Source organism: Lycorma delicatula, chromosome 5 (assembly GCF_047948215.1).
Source record: "Lycorma delicatula isolate Av1 chromosome 5, ASM4794821v1, whole genome shotgun sequence".
Lineage (NCBI taxonomy): Eukaryota > Metazoa > Arthropoda > Insecta > Hemiptera > Fulgoridae > Lycorma > Lycorma delicatula.
The window spans coordinates 107257870-107282178 of record NC_134459.1 but is presented as its reverse complement, the minus strand read 5'-3'; the positions used below and the strand labels follow the sequence as shown (position 1 = coordinate 107282178).

Below are 24309 nucleotides of genomic sequence, written 5' to 3'. Positions count from 1 at the left end.
TTTTTCATTATTTTTTTTTATGCAACCTTCAGATGTTTGGGTAAGGTATGAGGTTTGATCAAAAAAATCCAGAATTTTAGGTTTTCTCAAGAAAATTTTTATTTATTCATCAATATTGATTGCAACCTTAAAAGTACTATCCCCCTTTAGATATAAATATCTAAAGGGGGATATCTGTATTTTATATCTAAATTTGTGCCAGTGCTTTTTCCAATATTTGAAGCACCTCTGGAACACAGTTTTCAGTTTGCCATTTAGCTCCTTCAGCAGTTCTGTCTTTATCTCTTTAATTCTGGCAAAATGTCATTCTTTCATGGTTCTATTCAGCTTGGAAAAGAAGAAGTTTCCCAAGCTGAAACAAATACGGAGGTTGAGTCATCATAACTGTATTGTTTTTTGCAAAAAATTCACAAACAAGCAATGAAGTGTGAGCAGTTACATTATTCTGGTACAGTTGCCATAAATTTGGGTGTTTTCTTTGGTTTACTTCACGCACACTGCATAGAACTTACAGGTAGTACTTCTTACTGACTGTATAGTGGTAAGAACTCATGATATACTACACCATTGAAATCAAAGGAGTAATCAGAACCTTCACACTCAATCAAACTTGATGAGTCTTTTTCGGTCTTGGCTCTTCAGGAAGTTTCCATTTGTGTTTCATTACCAATTATGACCCACTTGAGCAGGTCTGAATTGCTGTTCACTTCATTCAGCAAACTCCTGGATAATGTTCATTCAGCACTGCCTTTGGTCAACAATTTATTACAAATTTTGCTGCCATAGTCAACAATTTATTACAAATTTTGCTGCCATACGTTTCATGTCCAAAACATTGCTTGGCATAAGCCAAATGATATGTCAACATCATCAGCAACCTCTCTGATAGTTATTTGGTGATTGTCCATAATCATTTTCTTCACTATTTTGGCGTCATTAATTGTTGATGAACTGAGATGTCAGGGTGCTCGTCTTCTTCAGTGTTGTAACAGTCCTCTCGTGAAATTAGAAACACTACAAACCATGTGTTTGTACCACATTTACAACATTTGAACCACCAGTAAGTGCTTGTTTTTTTATTCATAAAAGAATTACTTTAATACAAATTCTTTTTCAATTTTTTCCAAGAGTTAAAAATCGCTGACCATACCAAAACACATGTAACCTTTTTGACAGTCAACAATAAACTAAGCATCCAACGTGGCTAACAATATAAATATGTGTTAGGGACAAGTGTACCAACACAACAATAAAAAAATGTGATAATTGGACTTATACAGCCTGAGAAATTAAAAAGTTCCACCTATGTTTTTATCAAACTTTGTAACACTGATCCTGCTGTGCTGAATTAGTAATCAAGATGAAAATGATCTTTATGTCAATTAGACTTCAATCAGTACATGAAGGTACTTATACCTCATTAACAAATCGTTTTTTATATATAACTTTTTTCTTGTTCATAAACATATGCTTTTGAAGGGAAAAGCAGTAGGGTAGACTTTATAGTTCCAAACTTAGCCCACCTTAGGGTATTGCTGCCATGGTTTTTGAATATCCATTTTTATAGGCCCATAAAAGATACAAGATACACATGATTAGTAAATATAAAAAAGGTATTGGACAAAGTAACAAGTAAGTTTCAAAACCATATTTTTACTCTGTAAGAAAACTCTTTCAAGCTAATATGTAAAACAGTATGTTTATTTTTATATATACTTTAAACCAGATATTAAACATAGTCGATGAAGATTTTTTCTGACGAATAAAACTTTTTTTTTAAGAATACAGATAAATTAGTAAAAAACAGAAATGAGACCTAGAATCTTCTTTGAGCCTGATAGGTCATAATTCTGTGTTGAGAAATACAAAAATTCAGTGGGAGAGGAGAGATCTTTTTTTACCAACAGACATTCCTTTGTTGTATGCTAAAAAATCCATGAAAGTAAGTTCTACAAAAACTTTTTTTTAATGTATACATATCAAAATAACATTATTATTATCAAGTTCTTAAAATTTATTAATAGTGTTTACTCTTTACCAAGTAATGGGCTCATCAGACTGATGAGGAAAACAAAATCACTAAATTTTCTGCAAACATTGATAATGGGCATTAGTAAATAAATATTAATTGTAGATAGCAAGACTGTTTATTAATGAGGACATAATAAAATTGAAGCTTCAATAAAAAAATATGTACAAGGTTTATGCAAAAGGAATTGAACTACATCTTTTTCTTGAACAGTAATTTGAGTCCAAATAATAGACTTGTAGTCTGTAGCAGCAGTATCCAGTACGTATATTTTTTTTATACACATAGCAACCATTGTGTTAGTTTATCAGGTGCTTTTAAAATGTTTAATTTGTCTGAACAATGTTACTGCATCAAGAGTTATCAAAAATTTAATATAATACCCAAAGTAAAACAGTTTGTAAAATTAAGCAGCAAGCTTTTGGGAGTTATACAAATTAAACATTGTTATAACAGTTCTAAAAATGGCTGAACCTCAATTAAGAGTGACTTACACACTGATAGGCCTTCAATATACATCAATAAAAATATGGACAATATAATAATGGAAAATCCATCCACTGATCATTCAAGAGATTGCATATGACAATGGAATTTGATGATTCTTGCCACAAAATTTTAACTGACAATACTGTGATGACATGTTTCATGTGTGCACAAATGTGACCAAAAACTAAAGCTCTGTTATCACAGTGGAAGATAACATAAACTTCAAAACTGAAGAAAGCAAGATAAGAGATGAACAAAATTAAAACTAGTGATTGCGTTTTTTTAACCTCTTTGGAAATGTACATCATGGATATACACAAGAATACCAAATGTTAACAAGCAGTACTATATCTAGAGATTTTGCATTGTCTTAATGATGATTTTGGCGCAACAGTCTAGACCTGTGGAATCATGGAAGTAGCACTGGATCACAATAGATAAAATTCATTTATCTAATCCAGAATTTTTTACATCAAACATTGGATTTGTCAAATTTACTAGGCTTCTAACTTACCAGACTATGCTCATAATTTCTGGTCCCGGAAGCTGAAAGTGTTCCAATTTGAACAGCCTCGAAGATAATGGTGAATGCACAGCAGGCACCATTACATTCATCATTATTTGTCAGTGGAAGATCTGTGGCTTAATTGAGTAAATTAGAGGGAACTACATAAAAGGAGACTAGGGCTGAAACCACAAAGTAAGCTATTCTTTAATCACTGCTTATAGTTGGGTATATTTTGAACAGATTAAGTACAGTAGTAGTAGTCAATCTGATCTAAGACACTATTCAATCCCTAAAAGCCATTCTCAAGAATAGAAATCGCACATGCTGTGCTTTCTAGAGAAAGTGAGGGCTGAAATGGTTTCCTATTATTGCCATCTTCACTGAACCAAATATATGGTTGCATATTATCACGCCAAGCCTACTGAAATACTACAGATATTCAATCTTACAAGTGATATCTTCAATCTGTTCACTAAATGCCTGTCAACTGGCACGTTGACCGGCAACAAGCCGGTCATAATATTTCCATTATACAACGGTAATCATACTTAAAACGAATATCATTATAAAATGCTCAACTAGTGCCATTTGCGTCTCAGATGCAATTCACAGAAGAGTCAAGAGAGATTATGATAATGTAGATAAAAATTAATATACTATTTTCTGTAAAAAACAAAGCATTACACAAAATGTTTCAACTCAGAAAGGAAACAAGGAAAATAATGGTAGTCAATAAGTTAAAAAGTTAAGTAATAATTTAATTTTTATAAACTATTTCATCTAATATTTTGGTTTTGTTTTAATTACCAACCTAACTCTTTTTAATTATATATATCCTTTTTCTTTAGGTTGTATCAACAACAGAAGGTCATCAGTAACTAACTATGTTGGAAGCTTTTATAAATTTTCCATATTCTAACCAGGAAATGAACTTAGCACTTTCAGTATACAAGACTACAATGCTATCATTTGCTTATGAGGTTAATAAAAAATCAAAGTATAAAAAAAGAACACACACAAATAAAAAACAACTTTTATTCATACCATTTTTTACGTACTGTATCAGAAATTAATTGAGCTTTGTACTTATTAACAAGTGAAGAAAAGTGGACGTCATCCTCAACACTCTTTTTGTTTGATTTAAAATTTTTCTGAAACAGCATTAGTCAGTAAATTACTAAAAATAATAATCTAAAATTACTAATAACAGAAAATACTAAAATAATTATATCTTATAATTATAATAAAAAAAAGTATGAAATATTTTAACAAAAAATATAAGTTAAGGAGTCGTCCATCTGAAGACCAAATACAGAACTAGCTACCACCAACTATGAGGTTGTGTGTAAGCATGCTTTCAAATGGAGCCACCACAGTAATAAATGTCATGTAATTTCCATGACTCCAATCCGTGGGAAAAAGGATTAAGAATCAAGCGATCAATCAACTGAGTGACCACTGCTAAAGAGGGTTACATTACTTTACATTTTTCCCAGGACCAACTGTAATATAAATGTGTTATGTGTCACAAACACAGAGATTGTAGGGGACCTGAGTCACAGATTACTCCTGAAAAAGGCACAATCATCTCAAAAAAATCAATTAAACATTTTAATCAACTAAACACTTTTGTGCATCAGTGTACTAAGCTTAATGAAATATTCAGTGGCCTTCAATTTTTTTCATCACACGGTTGGTGCTGTTTAGTGAACATCATTTCTCTCAGAGAAATGCTGTACTAGTGTTTTTAACAAGCTACTTATGCACTTATGAAGTGTTTAACATTGTTGCAGCCATAAAAAAGACAGGAACAACAAAACATTAATATATCCCTTCTGAGGAACACATTGTTACTACTAATAAACTATAAACATTAATAGAACCCAATAAGTAAAAAACTTACAATTTTTGTTGTTTTTAAGAATAAAACTTGCAAAGTAATTTGTAAAAATGATGTAAAATTATACAGACAATATAGATTTTTCAAAAACAAACTGGTATAAAACTGTCAGTTTTACTAAGTATTCACTTAGAGAAAACACAACTTGTTCTTATACAGAGTGGCACATGAAATGATCCAAAATTTGTTTTGGTAATAATTGATTAGGTTAATGTGTTTTATGTTAGCAGAAGTGACAGCAGTTCAAGAATATTAGTTTCTTCTCTTTCTGAGTGTGTTGTTTCTGTATAGTTTCAAGATGGCTGATAAAGGAAGACTGACTGTTAACACCACATAGACTGTTTTTTTTTTATGAAACTAAAAGTGTGGTGCTTGGATGGTTTCATGCACATTTTCAAATATGGTAGTCACCCTCATTTTAAAAAATACATAAACTTTATGAAAAATTTAATAGTGGTGGTTCAGTATTTGAGAGTAAGCGCCAACTAATGTTCGTTCAGAGAATTTTGAATCTGTCAGAGCAGTGTTGCTGAGGAGCCCATGCAAATCAACAAGAAAAGCAGCAGCACAACTTGGGATTTCTAGAGAACCTGTGCAGCGAATTTTAAAAACCGATTTGCATTTGCATCTGTTCAAAATAACAGTGTTGCCTAAATTAATGGTTGACAACAAACATTAAAGAATGACATTCACTTAACGAGCTACGAACAAAGGCGTATTGTTGAACGATGTTTGGTTTTCAGATAAGGCACACTTTCACCTAGACGGGGTTGTTAATAAACAAGATGTGCATGTTTGGTCTTCAGAAAATCCACACATGCTTCATGAAAAGGTACATAAGACTCCAATAATTACAATATGGGCCGCTATCTCATGTCACGGGGTAATAGGACCATTCTTTTTTAAACAGGCACTGAACATTATCTAAACATGCTGCGTAATAATTTTGGTCCTCAGCTTCTTGCAAAAGGGCTTCGATTAGAAAACGAGTGGTTCATGCAGGATGAAGCCAGACCGCACACAACTAATGTTGTTTTAGACTTTCTGCATGAAACTTTTAATGCAAATGTCAAACCGATTTTCTAATTGTTTTACATGTGGTCAGAACTGACTGCCAAACAATTCAGATTTGAATCCGTGTGATTATTTTCTTTGAGAATTTCTAAAGAACAAGAATTTTCTTAAACATCCTTGAACAATGATGGAATTGCGACTGCTGATCATTGAGGTATGCAATCTATGTGTTGTCAAGATATTAACAACATAAAAGTTCATGTTGAAGAAGTTGCTAGACATGATGTTGGTCATATTGAACATGAGGTAAGTAGAACATAATCTCCAGGTATATAGTACACGTATTTTACTTTTCTGTATTGTGATTTAAATAAATATTTTTTAACAAGACCAATGTTTGATCATTTCATGCACCACCCTATATATTGCACAAACTCCGTAAACATAAGTAGCAAAATAAAAGAACTCACCCCTTTTTTGTCACCTTCTATTGCTTTAATAGGTTCCATTTTTATTAATTTTTTCCTTTCTTTCTTCTCTTTACTTAATTCTTTATGATGTAACTGTGCTTGGACTTTTAGTTTAAATTTAGATCTTAATGATGTAGATCCTGGTTTTGCAGTTACACCAGTGTATGATTTTTTATCGTCAATTGTTACATCTTTTACATTCTCTTTACTTTGATTTTTCTTATTTCGTTTATTTTTCTTGTCATTTCTAGATAAATCATTATTATATCTTTTATTTGTATTTTTTCCAACTTGTAGTTTATAATCTGAACATAATGGATTATTTACTTTACTCTTCTCCAAACGTTTCTTTTTTAAGTTTAGTATCCGTCTATTTTCAACAGAAAATGCTACAATTGGTCTCTGTAAAAAATAAAAATACATTAAATAAAATAATAAATACAAAATTGAAAATAATTAAATATTAAATAAAAATAAATAGTAAAATAAATATTAATTAAATAAAATAAATATTAGAATATTAAACTGATTATAAATAATGTTACATTAAGTGTCTTTCAAATAGGTTCAAGCTTCAAATCCTGGTTGGAATATACGTTTCACTTGCTAAAAAACTCATTTTCCTTCTTTGTCATAAGAAAAATAAATATAATTGTAATGGGTACACCCTGAATTGATAAATAAGTCTTTTAAAATTAACAAAAGTATAAATATTAATTAGAAATAGTTTTTTTTTTAAATTGATTAATTATATGTAATTTTAAACATACTTTTAGAATAATACACAAATGTTTGTAGATTATACCCTTTCATAAAACTTAAAATACTCAAATTTTGAGTAAGTAACATTTCAAGATTAAAGTTAGAAAGTTTATAATAAATTTGACATAACATTACGGTATATTTCCAAGTGAATATTTTAATTCTTTCCATGGCTTGTGCCATGAGAATATGAAACAGAAATTTTGTAGCATAGATAAATGCCATGTCTAACTGGGATTTGAACCCAGGACCTCTAGATGAAAGACTGAGATGCTACCACTGTGCTACATAAATTGAAATAATTATATCCTAACAAGTTGGAATTAATATTTAATGTTCACATATATCTAAGTTCAAAACTTTTGCAATCACAAAGCATGCTTATACAGAGTCTGGCAGAAATAACTCCCCAATTTTCCACTGCTGCTGGTGGAGTGCAGAGCATAGTGTTGGCATGCCATTTTTTAGCAGATGTCTTACCATTTCAGTTACAACCATGGTGTGGAGTGGTGAGCATCGCGCTTTCGTTATTGAAATGTATTTTAAAAACGGTGATTCTGTTTACATGTTGCAATTATTTCGTTCACACTTTCAGCTAGGCAATACACTGTGGTACCTGATAAGAAAACAATTCAGTTATGAGTGAATCTTAGAACAATCAGGTCAGCTTTGAAGAAGAAACCACCAGGTAGATCATGAAGTGTTCAAACACCTGAAAATACTAAAGCAGTCACATAATCTGCATGTAGCTCAGCTCTTAAACACACTGCTGTGTTACAAATTTCTGATCAGACTATAAGGAGAATTTTACACACTGACTTACAGTGTCATCCTTACAAAATGATGGCCGTGCAGCAGCTAAATGAACGTGACTGGATTAGCCGTATTGCTTCTTGTCAGGCTTGTGCTCTTAAATGACGAAGTCCATTTTCATTAATTGGGTTGTGTTAACAAACACAACCTCTGCACTTGAGTGTGTTACAGTTTGGTGCGTGGTTGCTGAATTTGGAAAAATAGGGCCATACTTTTTTGAGCAATAAAGCCAATTGGTTACAGAATCCAATGTTACATAAAAATGTTATGCAACTTCTTGCTAGCAAGACTAATGAACTCTGAAATCAAGCCGAAAATGTATGGTTTCAACAAGATGGCAGTCTGCTCACATAAGACAATCAATGAATTACTTCAGAGAAATGTTTCCTGGACGTCATTTCACAATGAGGAGTCATCCCATGGCCTGCATGGTCTTGCAGCGTGTGATTGTTTTCTCTGGAATAATGTTTTCGCTGAAACTTTTAAAGAACCCAATCATTTAAAGAACAAGAACCCTCAATCATTTAAAAACTTCTATCCATATCATATACCATATCAATAAATCACTGCAATACCATTTGGAATGACAAGAAAAGTAATATAGAATTTCTGGGAGAGGTTAAAGACATGTATAGATAGTGAAGGATGGCATATGAATGACATAATTTTTTAAAATCAACAGAAGGTTAGTGAAAATAAATGGCAAATACTGTTCTTGCAGAATATATTTATTTTTTTATAATTTTGTTGTAACGTATATTCTATTTACATTTCAAATCAGGGAGTTATTTCTGCCAGACCCTGTATATTTGTATAATTAAGTTTTCAAAATATTTCATTTTTTATGAGTGCTAAATATCATATCAGCTAGCCAACTGAATGACCATGAATTCCTGTTGTTCCTTTACATATTTATTTATTGCTAACTGTTCTTAATTGTTTTATTTTAGTAAATTCTGTAATTAAATTACCAGTTGGAAGAATGTGCTAATCTAGTGCAGATCTGACAGATACCTATCAAACTCCATCTAATTGGGAGGAGCGCCTTCAAGATTCTGGTTTTTTTTATTACTGGACATCGACACTATTACACAGAAATCTGCTGACAACGAGTTTATTTTGGGGCGAAAAGCCATGAGAGATTGGTCTTATGAGACGGCTAATTAAATTAGCTGCCAGTCTTTCAGGAGGATCATTCAATAACTGAAGACACAAATACAGTTGCTAAGAGGGTTTTCATATTTTCAGAACAGTAAGTTGGTAACCCTATGATGACTTTCGATAAGCTGTTTGAGTAAAATTATTTTGTTTAAAACCTCAAAATCATGTTACAATGATGAGGTCTCTTGAAGTTTATGATACAGCATATGATATGAAGTTAACATTTACTCTTGTATGACCAAAAGTTGACAAAGTTGTATGATCTGCAGAAGTGACTGATGAGCACCATTCTGGAATTTCAACTTACTGGATGAAACTTGCAGACTCTCATCAGTAAGGCAGATGGATTACAGTTCAGATTATAGCTGAAAAATAACAAGTAAGTGTCGGTACAGTGTTGGTCATAACATTATCACCAACAAACTCAAGTACTGTTACAAGAGAACTGACCGATCACTGTAAGGAGACAAACTTCACACATGTACAGAGCTGAAACAATAGTATCAAAAGGAAAGCGGTGCTTTTTTGCAGAGTATTCTAACCTGCGATGAGACTTGGTTTTACCACTACAAACTGGAATCAAACAGACAGAGCATGGAGTAAGCCTAAGAGTTCACCTGCCAAGAAAAAATTCTGAACCCAACCATCAGCAGGAAAATTCATGATGACAATGTTTTAGGAAGCAAAAGAACTGGTTTTTGTAAATTTTCTAGAACAGCAAACAGATGTATACTATTATGACATACTTATTAAAAGCAACGCCAGCAGTGTTTAAAAAATGCCTTGATCTCAGCACATCATTGTCCTTCATAATAACACTGACCTCATACAGTACAGAGAAACCATAGACAAATTACAACGGAATCACTCCCTCACCACAGATCTGATTTCCACTAGTTCAGTCCACTCAAGGAGTAATTCATGTTTAACGGCAATAACAACGTCAAAGAGAACATGCTAGATTCACCTTGACATAAAGATAAAAGTTTTCTTTGGAGCAGGCCATAAATAAATTGATTAAGAGATGGGACAAGTGTATTAATGCTGCTGGAGATTGTGTTGAAAAGTGAAAAAAATGTCAATGATAAATAAATCCTTTCAGTTCAGAGCAATTTTGTCTTTAGTTATTGAAATATCTTTGTATATTTTAATCTTGTTGTAAAAGTCCTGGCATTCATGAGTGACATCATACTTGATAGACAAGGTGAGATTTTCAGAAGTGCTAAGCAAGGTGTATGATTGAAGTGCCTTAAAGAAAATTTCAACTCCTTTTCAATTACAAAAATCTTTTCCTCTCTTTCTATGCTGCAACTCTTGTCAAAGAACTCCACTGTCAAGAGACCAAGCCACATATTACCCTCATTTATGAGTTCAATGGTTTCAAAGAATTGAATAATCAGCCAAAAACCATCTTACTGCAGCCAAATCAAGGCTGCAGATATGGTGATAAAACATTGACCAATGCAATGCTGAAAATTTGTAATGCCTTTATGCAAGTTGTTTGGACTACCTACTCTGAAATTGCTATAATAATTCTTGTCTATATATTTTAAAATTCTATTAATTTCTATTTTCATTGAAATTTGTATGATAATCTGTTGCATAAACCCGTTATCAGTTTTAGATTAAACTGATACATTTGATATTCACTGTCATTCCTTTCTTTCTTTTTCCTGTTTAGCCTCCGGTAACTACCGTTTAGATAATTCTTCAGAGGATGATATGTATGAGTGTAAATGAAGTGTAGTCTTGTACATTCTCAGTTCGACCATTCTTGAGATGTGTGGTTAATTGAAACCCAACCACCAAAGAACACCGGTATCCACGATCTAGTATTCAAATCAGTGTAAAAATAACTGGCTTTACTAGGACTTGTCATTCCTTTCTTTCTAGGATGGCTTATGGGGTTCAACCATTTATTTGGAAGATGCAGGTCACATTTAATTATGTTGGGCTTTTTTTTCAAAGAGTACACTCCTTTTGGTCCTTTGTGAACTGGTTATATGGTATTTGTTTATCACCTTCTTTGATTACTTAAACAGAGCGTTGGTTCATTTTATACAAAACAAGCATAATTCTTTAAGAAATATACACCAAGGTTGCTAAAAAATAAGCTTTTTCTTTTCAGCAGATACATCATTCTAATCCACCAGGTTGGTTTAATGGTTAAACTCATCATTGCAAATCAACTGATTTTGAAGTTGAGGTTCTAAGGTTCAAGTCTTGGTAAAGGCAGTTACTTTTATACAGATTTTAATATCAGATTATGGATACCGGTGTTTTTTGGTGGTTGGGTTTCAATTAACCACACACCTCAGGTATGGTCGATCTGAGACTGTACAAGACTTTATTTCATTTACATTAATACATACCATCCTCATTCATCCTCTAAAGTAATACCTTACAGTGGTTCTGGAGGATAAACATAAAGAGTGAGAGAGAGATTTTGTTTGAGAGACTTTTTGTTTGCAAAAGATAAAATAAATATTTAATATAATTCAGTCTAATTTACTTTCACCAATATTGGAAGGTAGTCAATTCTGTTAAAAATCAAAAAGAAGATTAACATAAAATGATTAGGCACCAAATGAAGAATATTATTTTTCAAAATGATTAGGCACCAAATGAAGAATATTATTTTTCAATGTCAAAAAAAATCCAACTAATATTATTATTATTATTAAAAATTCAATTAAAAATAATCAAGATTTGCATCCAACATGTCAACTGATCTTCAGAATACTGCAAATATAATGTTCTACAAACCTGCTTAAAACTTGAATCTGTCAATTGAAACATGGCATACTCAGAAAAGGCAAATTACATAAAATTACAAAGTTAACAAATGAAATACACACCTTATACTAAAATATTCAAATCTGATTAATTTTATGAGACTATTTTTAAGCAATTTTTGCAAATTTTTAACAAAGTTAATTTATTTTAGAGAAATGGTAATATCCACTCACTGATGAAAAAATTTCATGGAAAATTATACCTTTCATATTACTTTAGAAGAAACAAATATGTATTAAAAGTAATAATTTTTATATAATATGCAAGCTCATAAATTCACTAACCAGTTAATCCAGAATCAGGTCACGCAAGTTAATTATTAAAATTTGTGTATTATATAGATCACATAGTCTGAGGCTAAAAAAAACCCCACATATGGTCAACTTTAATAAATATAAATTGTAAAGAAAATTTTTATTTATTTTAAAACTGCAAATGTTTTATACATCCAAAAAAAGTGTATTAACTTCATTCATTCGTTTTCTTTAATGCCATATAAATTTATTGAATTAAATCAGATTCAAAGTAATGAAATTGAACTACACAGCCAAAATATCCACATACTTACTTTTGATATAGTAAACACATGAGGATTATTGTTAATATTTCTTAATGCATATAGAGCATCTTCATGTTCTTTAAAAGTAACGAATCCATATTCCTTAGATTTCCCAATACCTTTGCCATCCACATTTTTGAAGTCTCTCATAACTCGTGCCTTAAAAAAATAAATAAACAAACTTATTTTTATAATAATTTCAGCACTAAAGTTTTTCATAAAAATTGTGAATTTATAAAAACTGTTTTAATTTTTTCTTTACTAATAAATTATTAAAAACAATAACTCCATTTTAGCACTTAAGAATTTCTTTCATTTCATTTTTATAACTTTCACCCAACCCTGACAATTATTAAAATGCTTTATAAATTAATTACAGGGAAATAATTCAATTTATCTTTTAACTACTTACATACTCTTGAAACATTAAATTCATACTTAAAGATAATATAAACATTTGTTTATTTTTTCATCGATTTAAAAAATATGTAGTTATTTTGTATTTTTAAAACAATATTCAAATTGTGTTAAATTTTTCATCAAAATAAAAGCTAAGCCTATTAAACATTGTGCATTTGTAGATTATATGTAAAAATGAAGAAATTCTAAGAAAAACTAAAAGAAAAATGCAGGAAAAATCAGAGCATGTAAATATATGCTTGCAACCTGTTTAAAAAAAATAAATGAAATATCCAAAATTTACTGCATTTTTCTTCATTTTTTTCTTGCTGTCTCAAAAGTTAGGCAATGTTATTAAAATGACAGCAGATGGATTTATACAGAATTATGGATGAAAGTGATATGTAAAGAAGGATTAATTCATATTGAAACAGTGATATCCCCAAAATCATCAGGAAATTACAGCTTTGACTTTGTATATGTTGTTAGGTATGAAAGTGTTGAAGTATAGAAATGACAGACTCCAATAATGTTAAAATTATTAGGGTACTGATAATTATCTAATTATCAGTAATAATTACCAAACCTTTCTGTAAACTAACAATCTTAATAACCTTTAAAATTGAAAATAATGCAACCAACAGTGTGGAATGCACAATATTATCATGAAAACTAAACTGCTATGAAAACCTAAGAAGTGAATTATTGTTTATTTGTTTGCTTGATATAAAATTTACCTGTTGGTAATGTTGTGTTTTTTTATACTTGTGGGATTTGTTAATTTTTGTTTAGTTAGTTCTGTTGCAGTAACAAATCTTATACTTTATTAAAAATTTGTTTTTCATTTCTAGAAAAGATATTGATGAAGTAGAAACACATTAGGTTCTTAATATAAATTTCTAAATATTTATAAGTTACTAATACTATATTTATCAGATATTGAAATTAAATTATAATTTTTAAATACATAAATCATGCAATATGACAATACTATCCCCATTTAAATCTACAGTTATTGATACAATTTTAATTTTAAAGAATACTATTAACTGAGAAAGTATGGTATAAAAGTAATATTTATCAAACAGTAATCAACTCATAAAACTGATATGTAAATTTTAATTAAATAAAATATAAAAATTACATTCTAAATAAATTTAATTTAATAAATTATAAAATAAGGTTTTCATACCTCCTGTATAACAGCATTACGTTTTGAATGTTTTAAAAATAATTTTTTTAATTTATGATTATCATAACTTGCAGGTAAATTATGAATTATTAATCTATTTCTTGATATAAACATATTTAAATTTTTTAACATTTGTGTCTTTAACTGTTCTAGTTGCAATCTGTGAGCCATATCTGACATAGAGACACCAGCAGCAGCTGGAGTACCAGCAAGAACAACTGTAACAGACACAGATAAAAATAAATATAAAAAAGAACAAATCAATAACAACTTTAACCACAAAACGTTTTTATTCTAATCTAATCTTTCAATTCAATGTAATATAATTTATATGTACATAAATAACTTTCTTTTTTTTTAAAATCATATCAATATAATGTTATGTTTATCTGATTAGATGTAGATTCCTTGTACTGTATTCAACATTTTCCTCTACTCCAAGCCAAAGTTTTAAAGTCCTGATATCTTCCATTTCCTTTTAATTTGTCTATATTTTTATTTATTTATTCTTTAGTCTCTCTTAGTCTAAGTTAGTCCTCTATTGACCTTTCCAACACTGTTTTAATCAAAGTCTTATATGTGCCAGCCTTGCTATTCTGAAATATTCTGATAAGCTATTCTCACCTGCTCTCTTCATACTTTTTCATTTTGTCAATTCAATCTTCTCCTTGCCCACACTTAAGATGCTCCTAACCTTTTTTTTTTTATAGTGTCCTTTAAACATTCATGCAGAAGCACAATTCATAAGATGACCGATTGATTAAACTCCAATTCTATCTTCTGCATAATTGTTCCTTTCTGTTAAGTCCTCCATTGCTATTCTCATTTTTATTTTGTTGAAATTTTTGCAATCTTCTATTAAAATGGTACCTAACTATAATATTTATACTGTTTCACAATTACCAGTGTAGGTATAGGTTAACAGCATTATCTCCACTTCATTCGGCTTGATATACTGACATGGAAGATTATATTTGACTGTGTGAAGATGGCAACAGGAAACCATTTTTCTTCTCTTTTCTTAGTAACCCTCACCAAGTAATAATTGTGGTTCTTGAGAATGACTGATTTGTTTTAAGGCATGATTTGTAACTCAAGTCAGATCTCTAAGACTAATGCAGTAAAAACAAAACTATTGCAGTATTATTATAAAATCAATAGAAAAAATGAAGAACTTAGTGACTGGAAACAAAAATATTAAACCTAATTATCTAACTTTTTGAACTATTCACTGGAATAGATACACTGATATGCAATGAAAATCTTTTCCAATATCAGGTGGCTGCACTGACACACACTATATCATTCAAACTACAATACTATGTAATTTGATTAAAAAGCATCATGAATCTGGTTATCTTATGAAAGAAATTTTATAATATTGTAAATAGCATGAATCCAGATGCTATAGTTTATACAGATGGCTCTAGACACAATAATTCTGTTGGTTGTGCTTTTGTGGTTAGCGATAATCAGTAGTGCCAGTCTTTTTGTCACAGAGTGTTTTCTGTTTGCATTAACAAGGGCTTAAATGTGCTTAGCCCAACATTCAGACTAATACTTTTCTGCTCAGATTTCATGAGTGCTTTGCAAGCCAATAGTGATATGTACCTTCAGGGACAGTCTATCATCTCTGAAATTACTCAATGGAATACAACTGTGAGCTTCTACTGCATCCCCAGCCACATTGGAATTTCAGCAGTGAGAGTGCTAATCATGTGGCAAAAGCGGCTTGTAAACCACCTCCTTTCACTAATTGCATTGTTGTGAATGATCTTGTAGGTTTTCTGAAGAGTGTGGTACATGATGAAAGGCAAAGTGAATGGAATGCTACAATCAATAATAAACTTTGATCAGTTAAGAACACTGTATCACCCTGGAGCTCTTCATGGAGGAATAACCGTCATGAGCAAGTCATTATTTGTTGTTTGCGAATAGGGCACTCTAGGCTCAAACTTGGATATCTGATAACTCAGACTGATGTACCAGTTTGTGTTCACTATGATTACCAACTGACAATATACCACATACCTGTGAACTGTGTCTATCATGAGGCATTGTGTCAGAAATTTAAACTACGGGTAACATATAAAGTATTCTAGGCAACAATGTATCAATATTGTCTAATGTCCTTTCTTAAGGCTCTACATCTTGATTCAAAAATTTAATTAATACAGTATGTTTTTATAATAATAATTTATTATAGTAATTTTGGGTACGGGCGCTGATAACGACACCTCGTTCTGCGCCCAGGAAAAGAAATTCCTATTCTATTCTAAACACATTTACTACAAACAATTATAATGTTAAAATGATGTGTTCTTCTAATAGCATCAACTTTTGTTTATCAAATATTTTATGAGAATTTAACGACTGAAAACATTAAACGAAAAATTTTTGTGACAAATATAAAAATATACAGAAAATATTTCCATTTTTTGACCACAACTAAAGAAAATTATTTATTATTAAAACCTTTTCTGAAGTCACTGCATCTATAAAGGATTCTTAATTTTTTTTGGCAAAGATATTTATTGGAAAATATAGTTACAAAAACCAATTTATTCTTAAAAAACTATTTTGTTGAGTTAATTAGACTGGGATAACCAGAAGATCCTATTTACACAAAATTGCATTGTTAACAATTTAATTTTTTAAAGACAAGATATATTAGGAAAATATCTAAAAGGAAAATAATACTTAAAAGAACAGTTAACAAATTTTAAATAAAGATACTTGCAACAAAAAAATAAAAATAAAAATAATGCAAAATCTAACCTCCTTCTTTTAAAAGATAAAGATTTCTTGAGTCTTTATTTTTATCATTCCTTTTTAATTTCATTTCTTTGACTTTATCTCTGTCAATAGCTGGATGTGGATCAAGAATGGTGCCATTTAAAGTGAAACTTGTACCAGCTGCTAAACACTTTTCAGCATCTTCTTTATTCTAAAAATACACAAAAATAATATTAAACAAGGCAGTTGTTGACACTGATTACAAATTTTATAAACTATCAATGTTAGTAATTATTTAAAAAATCATTCAAAGCATAATATAAATATAAATATGTGTTATACTGGTATTTAGGATAAATTGGATATTTTAAAATTAAATTATACATTAAAAAAATTATTAATATAATTTACTAATAAAAAATACACACTCTAATCAATTACATATATTTATAAATTGAAAATGCCATCTTGTTGACCATCCCTGCTTTGAAATTTCTGCACTCTCTTAGGAACATATCTTAGCGTAACATCTTATTAGACAGCTTGCCAATTTTATAATCTTACTTTTAGATCCTTATTAAGAAGTTGACTGAAGTGCATTTAACTTTTTTAGGTGACTCCCATAAAAAAGTCACACATTGTAAAATCAGTGGATCTTCAAGTCTAATAAAATGTCGAATATATTCAGTAAATAGCTGCTACTGATTTATTAAGAATGATGTTGATCCATCTTGTTTTCATTCACTTTCAGATTTTTCTAGTTTACAAAAAAAAGTTTACAGCATGGTGACATAAATGGATACAAAAATAATAATGAAATAAAATAATAACCTTTCTTCATCATTAAAAAAAAAATCCCTTTTGGCATGCTGGAAGGCGGAGATAGATTTCACCTGTGCTAAGTAGGGGATAAAAAAGATTTCCATCTCAAAGTTAAGAAAAACTTCAAATTTACCCAATAAGACAATGGTTGCATGTGAAATAAGTTTCACATGTACGATAAGTCTCCTTACAATTCCAGCAACATTTTGGTCATCCCATGCCGTAAGGGTTGGTCATATCAAAAATCTTTACATACAAAAGTTTTAGGTAATGTTTAGAAGACCACTTTAACCACTTGACCACTTTGAATGACCACTTTAAACCGATTCAATACTGTGGCTATAAAGGGAGGTATGATATATTTTTTTGTCTTCAAAACCCCATTCTTTCCACCCCCTAGGCAAATGGTTGGTGATATCAAAAAACTTTACTTAGATAAGTTTTAGGCCCTAATCCAAAGAATAGTAGAAACTTTAAACAAATTCAATATTTTACTTAATAAGAAAGTTATAGCAATAATTTGTTTTTTCGAAAAAGCCTCCCCATTTCACCCCCATGGTTCGATTTTGCTCATTAACGAACTCGACCGAAATTTTCAGCCATTATGTTTTATGAAACAATTTGAAAGTGATAGGTGCAAAATTATGGCAGTTATCATGTCCACAAGAAAATGAAATATATTAAAATGAAATATATATATAAACTTTTGAACTGACAGTGGTTTTGGGGTCTGAGGGATGTGAAACGTGAAGATATATCAAAATTTTCCAGAAGTTAAATCATGGTACCCATTACAATAGGTAGATTTCATAAGAAAGCTACCGAATAAAGGTCTGTAATTCTAAATAACAGACTTACTGCATATAACTGTACCTGTTTACTAATTATCCTCATTAGATCTCATTCCAACAGTTTATTAAAACAATGATAAGTGAAAGTAGGCTTCATTAGACATACACAGGTTGTGAATGAGATCTTCATCCTCATTTATTTTTGCCATCATTCATACTTATAATTTTTTCTCATTTACTTGATTGTCTGGTTTTAATTCTTTAACTATTTATAATTGTAAGGATTTAACTAAATCATTCAACGTAATTTTTTAAAAACTCAATACAAATTAAAAGATGCTGTATGATAAACTCAAACATCTCACGCTACTCAAAACACAGAACAATGGTAAAAGTTTTGATGGGAGGTACTGAACCATCCCTCTATAATTATGGATAGGATTCATTGAACCCAATAGGGTTCAATGATGATTCAATAATGATTCAATGGTTAGTATAATAATACTAACCATTGAATCATTATTATACAGACTGATGTGTTTATTAAACATAATTTATCAAAAGTATTGCCTAGAATTAAATGTATAATTAATTCCTAAGTATAATTAATGATCAATGATTAATCAATGATCTTCAGTAATTTTGAAATAAATGTAATATATTATGATTATTACATAATTGTTACAATTATGATTACTAATACACCTATTAGCTTAACGATGAATTTTTAAATAATTCAGCATTAAATAATTTTTTAAGGAAATCTTCTTAAGTACTGTAATTAATTATTTTTTTTATTTTTTAATTATCTCTGTAAATATATTTATAGTCTAAATTTCTCAAATCAATTTTTTTTTAACCTCCGGATCCACAGTTAAGTATTGCTTCAGAGGATGAGATAAATGATTTTAGCGTGTGTGAAAATGTCATGCGTGACTGGGATTCGAACCTGGGACCTTCAGGCGAAAGGCTGAGATGCTACCACTTGCGCCACAGAAGCTGACCCATTCAATGTTAATAATTAATTAAATTACACTGCACCCTACTAGCAGTTAATTTTAACCGTAATATATTCAGTTGCTACAATGAAATTTGTTAAACTATTTATTAACTGATAAGTATAATAAATATATATTTATTTTGATTAAATAAATAACACTTTCTGTAGATACAGATTGCATCACAGTTATATAAAATAATATTAGATGTTCTTATTTTTTAAAAAAATTCAATTAGATAAAAGTTACACCTTACTTAACCAAAGAAGCCACCCTATGTTTTAATTAATTAAATTCCTCTTTTTATTTTTTCTTAGTAAGCAAATTAAATATTATTATAGTATTCCAAGCGGGCATTTCCCATATTAGTGTAATCAGTACACTATTATCTATTATTTATTTCTGGTCAGTAACATATAATAATTTTCCAACATAATCAACCAATAATTTATTTACTTAATCAGTACTTGAGGTATCCGAAAAGATTACAATGAAATTGTAAACCATATAGTAAGAGTCTCACAGATATCATTTCCTCTGTTCAAAACACAAAAATTTCTGTAATACAAATACACCAGTTTTTAAAAAAGTGATACTGATAATAAAAAAGGTAAGACACTTACATTTCTATTATCGAAATCTATTATTAATTTATAATTTTGTTTAAAAAAATATATATATGTTAAATATATGATAGACAACATATATACAATAACAGACAATAAACAATGTTTAAGCAATCCATATAATAAGTAAAAAATAGAAAAAAATGTTAGAAAACTCTTACCAGCCTGATTTCATTTATTAAACAACGAATAATCATAAGAATTGTATTATTTCTGTAAATGTGATAAGTATTACATAAAAGTGAAATCAAGCCGGTAAGAGTTTTGTAACAAATTTTTCTATCTTTTGCTTATTGTATGGAACGCAAACATTGTTTTATCTATTATTGAATATCTACTGTCTATTACATATATTTAACATATATATATTTTTTTTAAGCATAAATCTAAATTAATAACAGATTTTGATAATAGAAATATAGTGTCTTATATTTTTTTTTAAATCAGTATCATTATGTTAAAAACAGTTTTATTTATATTACAGAAATTTTTGTTTTTTTGAGCAGAAGAAACGATATCTGCAAGACTCTTACCACATGGTTTACAATTTCACTGTAATTTTTTTGTATATCACTATATTAAGTTGGATTATTCTTTTATTTTTTTTATGAATTACTGATTGTTATCTTATGGATATTATTAAAATTTACTGTCCTTCTAGAATAAACAAATATACATTTTTTTGAACTTCTCAGCCAATTATTTTTGTTGATGGTCATATCATTCACTTCATACCATATTTTTCCTGTTTTAATAAAACTAATATAATGACCTTCACAAATCAAAGATCTATGATGTAATATTTGTACTTATTACTTTGTAAGTGTAACCCTCGATTTTTATAGTATCCGTGGACACACCCACCGGGTTGGTCTAGTGGTGAACACGTCTTCCCAAATCAGCTGATTTGGAAGTCGAGAGTTCCAGTGTTCAAGTCCTAGTAAAGCCAGTTATTTTTACACGGATTTGAATACTAGATCGTGGATACCGGTGTTCTTTGGTGGTTGGGTTTTAATTAACCACACATCTCAGGAATGGTCGAACTGAGAATGTACAAGACTACACTTCATTTACACTCATACATATCATCCTCTGAAGAATTATCTAAACGGTAGTTACCGGAGGCTAAACAGGAAAAAGAAAAGGTGAAAAAAGTATCCGTGGACACACTTTTTATATTCTTATTAAATGAACTTTTCTTTATTTTTCCATCAATTAGTTCAAATAGTACTTATTGTAGAATAACAATTTTACTAATCGAATTTATTTCTGTTTTATATAACAAATATTTGTTGTCACATTTGCAACATTTTCGTTACTGTTCAAGTTTTTTTTTGTGTTTTATTACTAGCTCTTGTAAACTAATACTTTTATTTTTATTTTTTTAATGAAGTGATGGGAATTAAAAAAATTGTTTCATCTTCAGTACTTTCACTTACATAAGAGCATCACTATTAAAACAAGCTTTAGTTTATTTTCTTTTAAATTTTATTGTTTCAAGTACATTATCAAGTTTTTGTATGCTACCTAGTACTATCAACTACTGCTACCTAGCAGCGCAATTCGTAAACTCACATTTTTGAGGAAAAAGTGACATATTTGAGTCCCGCGGTTCATCAAATGAAAGAAAAAAATGTTATCTAACAAAATTTGAGATATTTTTGGAAAGTATTCTTTATTACAAATCTAACTGAACTGAAATATAATGTTTTCATGCTTACATTTTTATTTTTTTACCGATTTTCATTTCACTTTTAGGTTAGGTCATGTTTAGAACTGTAAACGTAGTTCATTGACTTTGCCGTGCCGTCCAGTTCTACGGACTCTTAACAGGCGAAGTTCTAATGAACTTCTTGATTTAACAATTTTTTCCAACATTCTAATAATTTGATGAAAAAGTACATTTTACTGCAAATAAAAAATGCACAGTTACAGTGTAAATGTGTTTTTGTCACTCATAAACATATTTATGCAAGTTACCTTTCCATTTATTTAAACATATTTTATAACTCCAAAAAAATCATCCACATAAAAAACAGATGAAGTTACACCAAATTAATCACTAAATTGTCTACTCTAAAATCCTTCTAATAATACTTATAAATATCACATTAGAAATAAATTACTGAAAAAAAATAAATATTGAAATTACACAGTATTACATGAAAGATGCATGTATTTTTTCATCAAATTATCAACATATCTGAAAATAATTTATATACCTCGAACACCGATTAAAAAAATAAATGATTGGTTGTTTTTTTAGGAAAATAGTGACATTATACAAATAAAAACTTTTGCCACAGTTCTGACATAATCTTTGATTAAAATTACCAATCAGCCACTTCAATATTATTTAATAAAACATACTATTTTATAAAAACCTTCTAATCCGCTGCACTTTTTTTCAAATTTGTTGAATGAAAAATTAAAGAGGTGTGGGAAATACACTAAGTTGATGTACTTAGTTGTACAGCAGTGAAGAACAATCAGTACACACAGGGAACATAAACAAGCCATCATAAAAAGTCATAAATCGTGTTTTAAAAAACAATAGCTTGCAAACATTAAAAGAATTTAATTAACATAATGATCACACTAATCCAAGACAAAAATGGCACCTATTTCATTCTCATTGAAATCATATATAATAATATATATATCAATAGATAATCCTATATCTATCAAGCAAAGTTTCATTTCCATATATAAAAACTAATGTTTAAATAATCCAAACTTAGAATTTTATTGGTTAACAATATCGACACTAACAAATAAACTGTAAAATACAGTAATTCAACATGACTTGCATACTGAAATCCATACTTTGAACCAAAGATCAACTACCTTGAATATTATAACTTGCATGTATTATTAATGTGGTAATAATATTAAAAATAATCATAGTTCATTAAGATAAACTAAAGTTTGGTATAATTATCCCAACTTAAATTTTTTTATATATTTCTGAATAATTATTAATTAGCATAAAGTAATTTGCATAAGCCTTTTTATTTTAACTAATGACAATCCTCTTATAGTCTCATGACCACTGTAACACCAGTATTTGTGTACTTTTTTTCACTAAATATACTAATGAACCATAAATATATATATATATATATATATATATCTAACTTACCTGGAATTTAACAAAAGCTGTACCTCTGGAATGTTCAGTAATTGGATCAATACATATAAGAGCATAAAATAGAGGCCCAAACTGCTTTACACATTCCTTCAGATCTTCATTTGTTGCTGTGAATGGAACATTTTTAATGAAAACTGTTCGACCCTCACTTACATCATGCGACTCATAACGTGGTTTTTTTTTATCATCTACAGGTTCTGACAATTCATCTAGTTTTCGCTTCTTCTCATTTTTATTAACATCACTTTCATATTCATCTTCTTCATTATCATCACTAGAATTAGTCTCAACATCACTAGAAGCATCCATTTCCTCATTTTCATCCGTTTCCTCATTTTCATCATCATTATCGTCAATTTCACTAAAACATGAAAAAATTTACTTATAAAAATAATTTTAATTAATGAATATAGCATAGATAAATGGAAATAGAGTTGACTAAGAATAAAAGGCCCCAAAATTCAATATGAATTAAACAGTTCGGTCAAAGGCTTTTATTTTTTAAAAAATTCAAAACTTTCATATGGATATTTTCCAGAAAGCTAAAGACAAATTGACAAACCAGAATAAAAGCAAAATTAAAAAGTTTTTTCAACATTTTAATACCCACACCTGCCTTGTCCATTAACAAGAATTGAATTATAAATTAAAATTTCAGACCTACTGTAAAAATATTTAACATGATATATATATAATAAAAAATTGTTAATAGAATATCATTAAAAAGCAAATTAGAATTTTGATAAATTATATAAGTATCAAAAAAAGGATGGATAATAAGTGAGAAATATTCACATCATATCTATGCAACTCTTATATTCTGGATTGATACTAAAAACAACAAAAAAGGGAATAAAAAAATCAATATTGAAATGACCAAGATTAATTACAGCACATGGTGGTTAGGATAAAGGGGCTTATTAATAAAATGTTCCTCATGTTTAAATTGAATACTAAAGAAGATTATTGCAATAATATAATTCAAGTAATTATAAGTTGTTATAAAAAAAAAATTATCTTGAATTTATAACATACATCAGCAATTATTCTTGATAATGCTTTATAATCCATTTTATCCAAACAATTACTAACA

The 24309-nt window shown here is 29.4% G+C and overlaps 1 protein-coding gene across 3 annotated transcripts in view; it reads right to left on the bottom strand.

Moving 5' to 3' along the window:
• Nucleotides 1-4045: 4045 nt before the first annotated feature.
• Nucleotides 4046-24309, bottom strand: part of LOC142325282 (RNA-binding protein 28) — a 52722-nt gene continuing 32458 nt past the window's right edge. For all 3 annotated transcript variants that reach the window (XM_075366828.1, XM_075366827.1, XM_075366829.1), the window contains exons 8-13: nt 23208-23577; nt 16871-17039; nt 14093-14310; nt 12511-12660; nt 6411-6812; nt 4046-4177 (exon numbers count right to left, since the gene is read on the bottom strand). In XM_075366828.1, coding sequence (XP_075222943.1) covers nt 4061-4177; nt 6411-6812; nt 12511-12660; nt 14093-14310; nt 16871-17039; nt 23208-23577 — 1426 coding nt within the window. In that variant the 3' untranslated portion in view covers nt 4046-4060. The remainder of the gene's footprint in view (nt 4178-6410; nt 6813-12510; nt 12661-14092; nt 14311-16870; nt 17040-23207; nt 23578-24309) is intronic.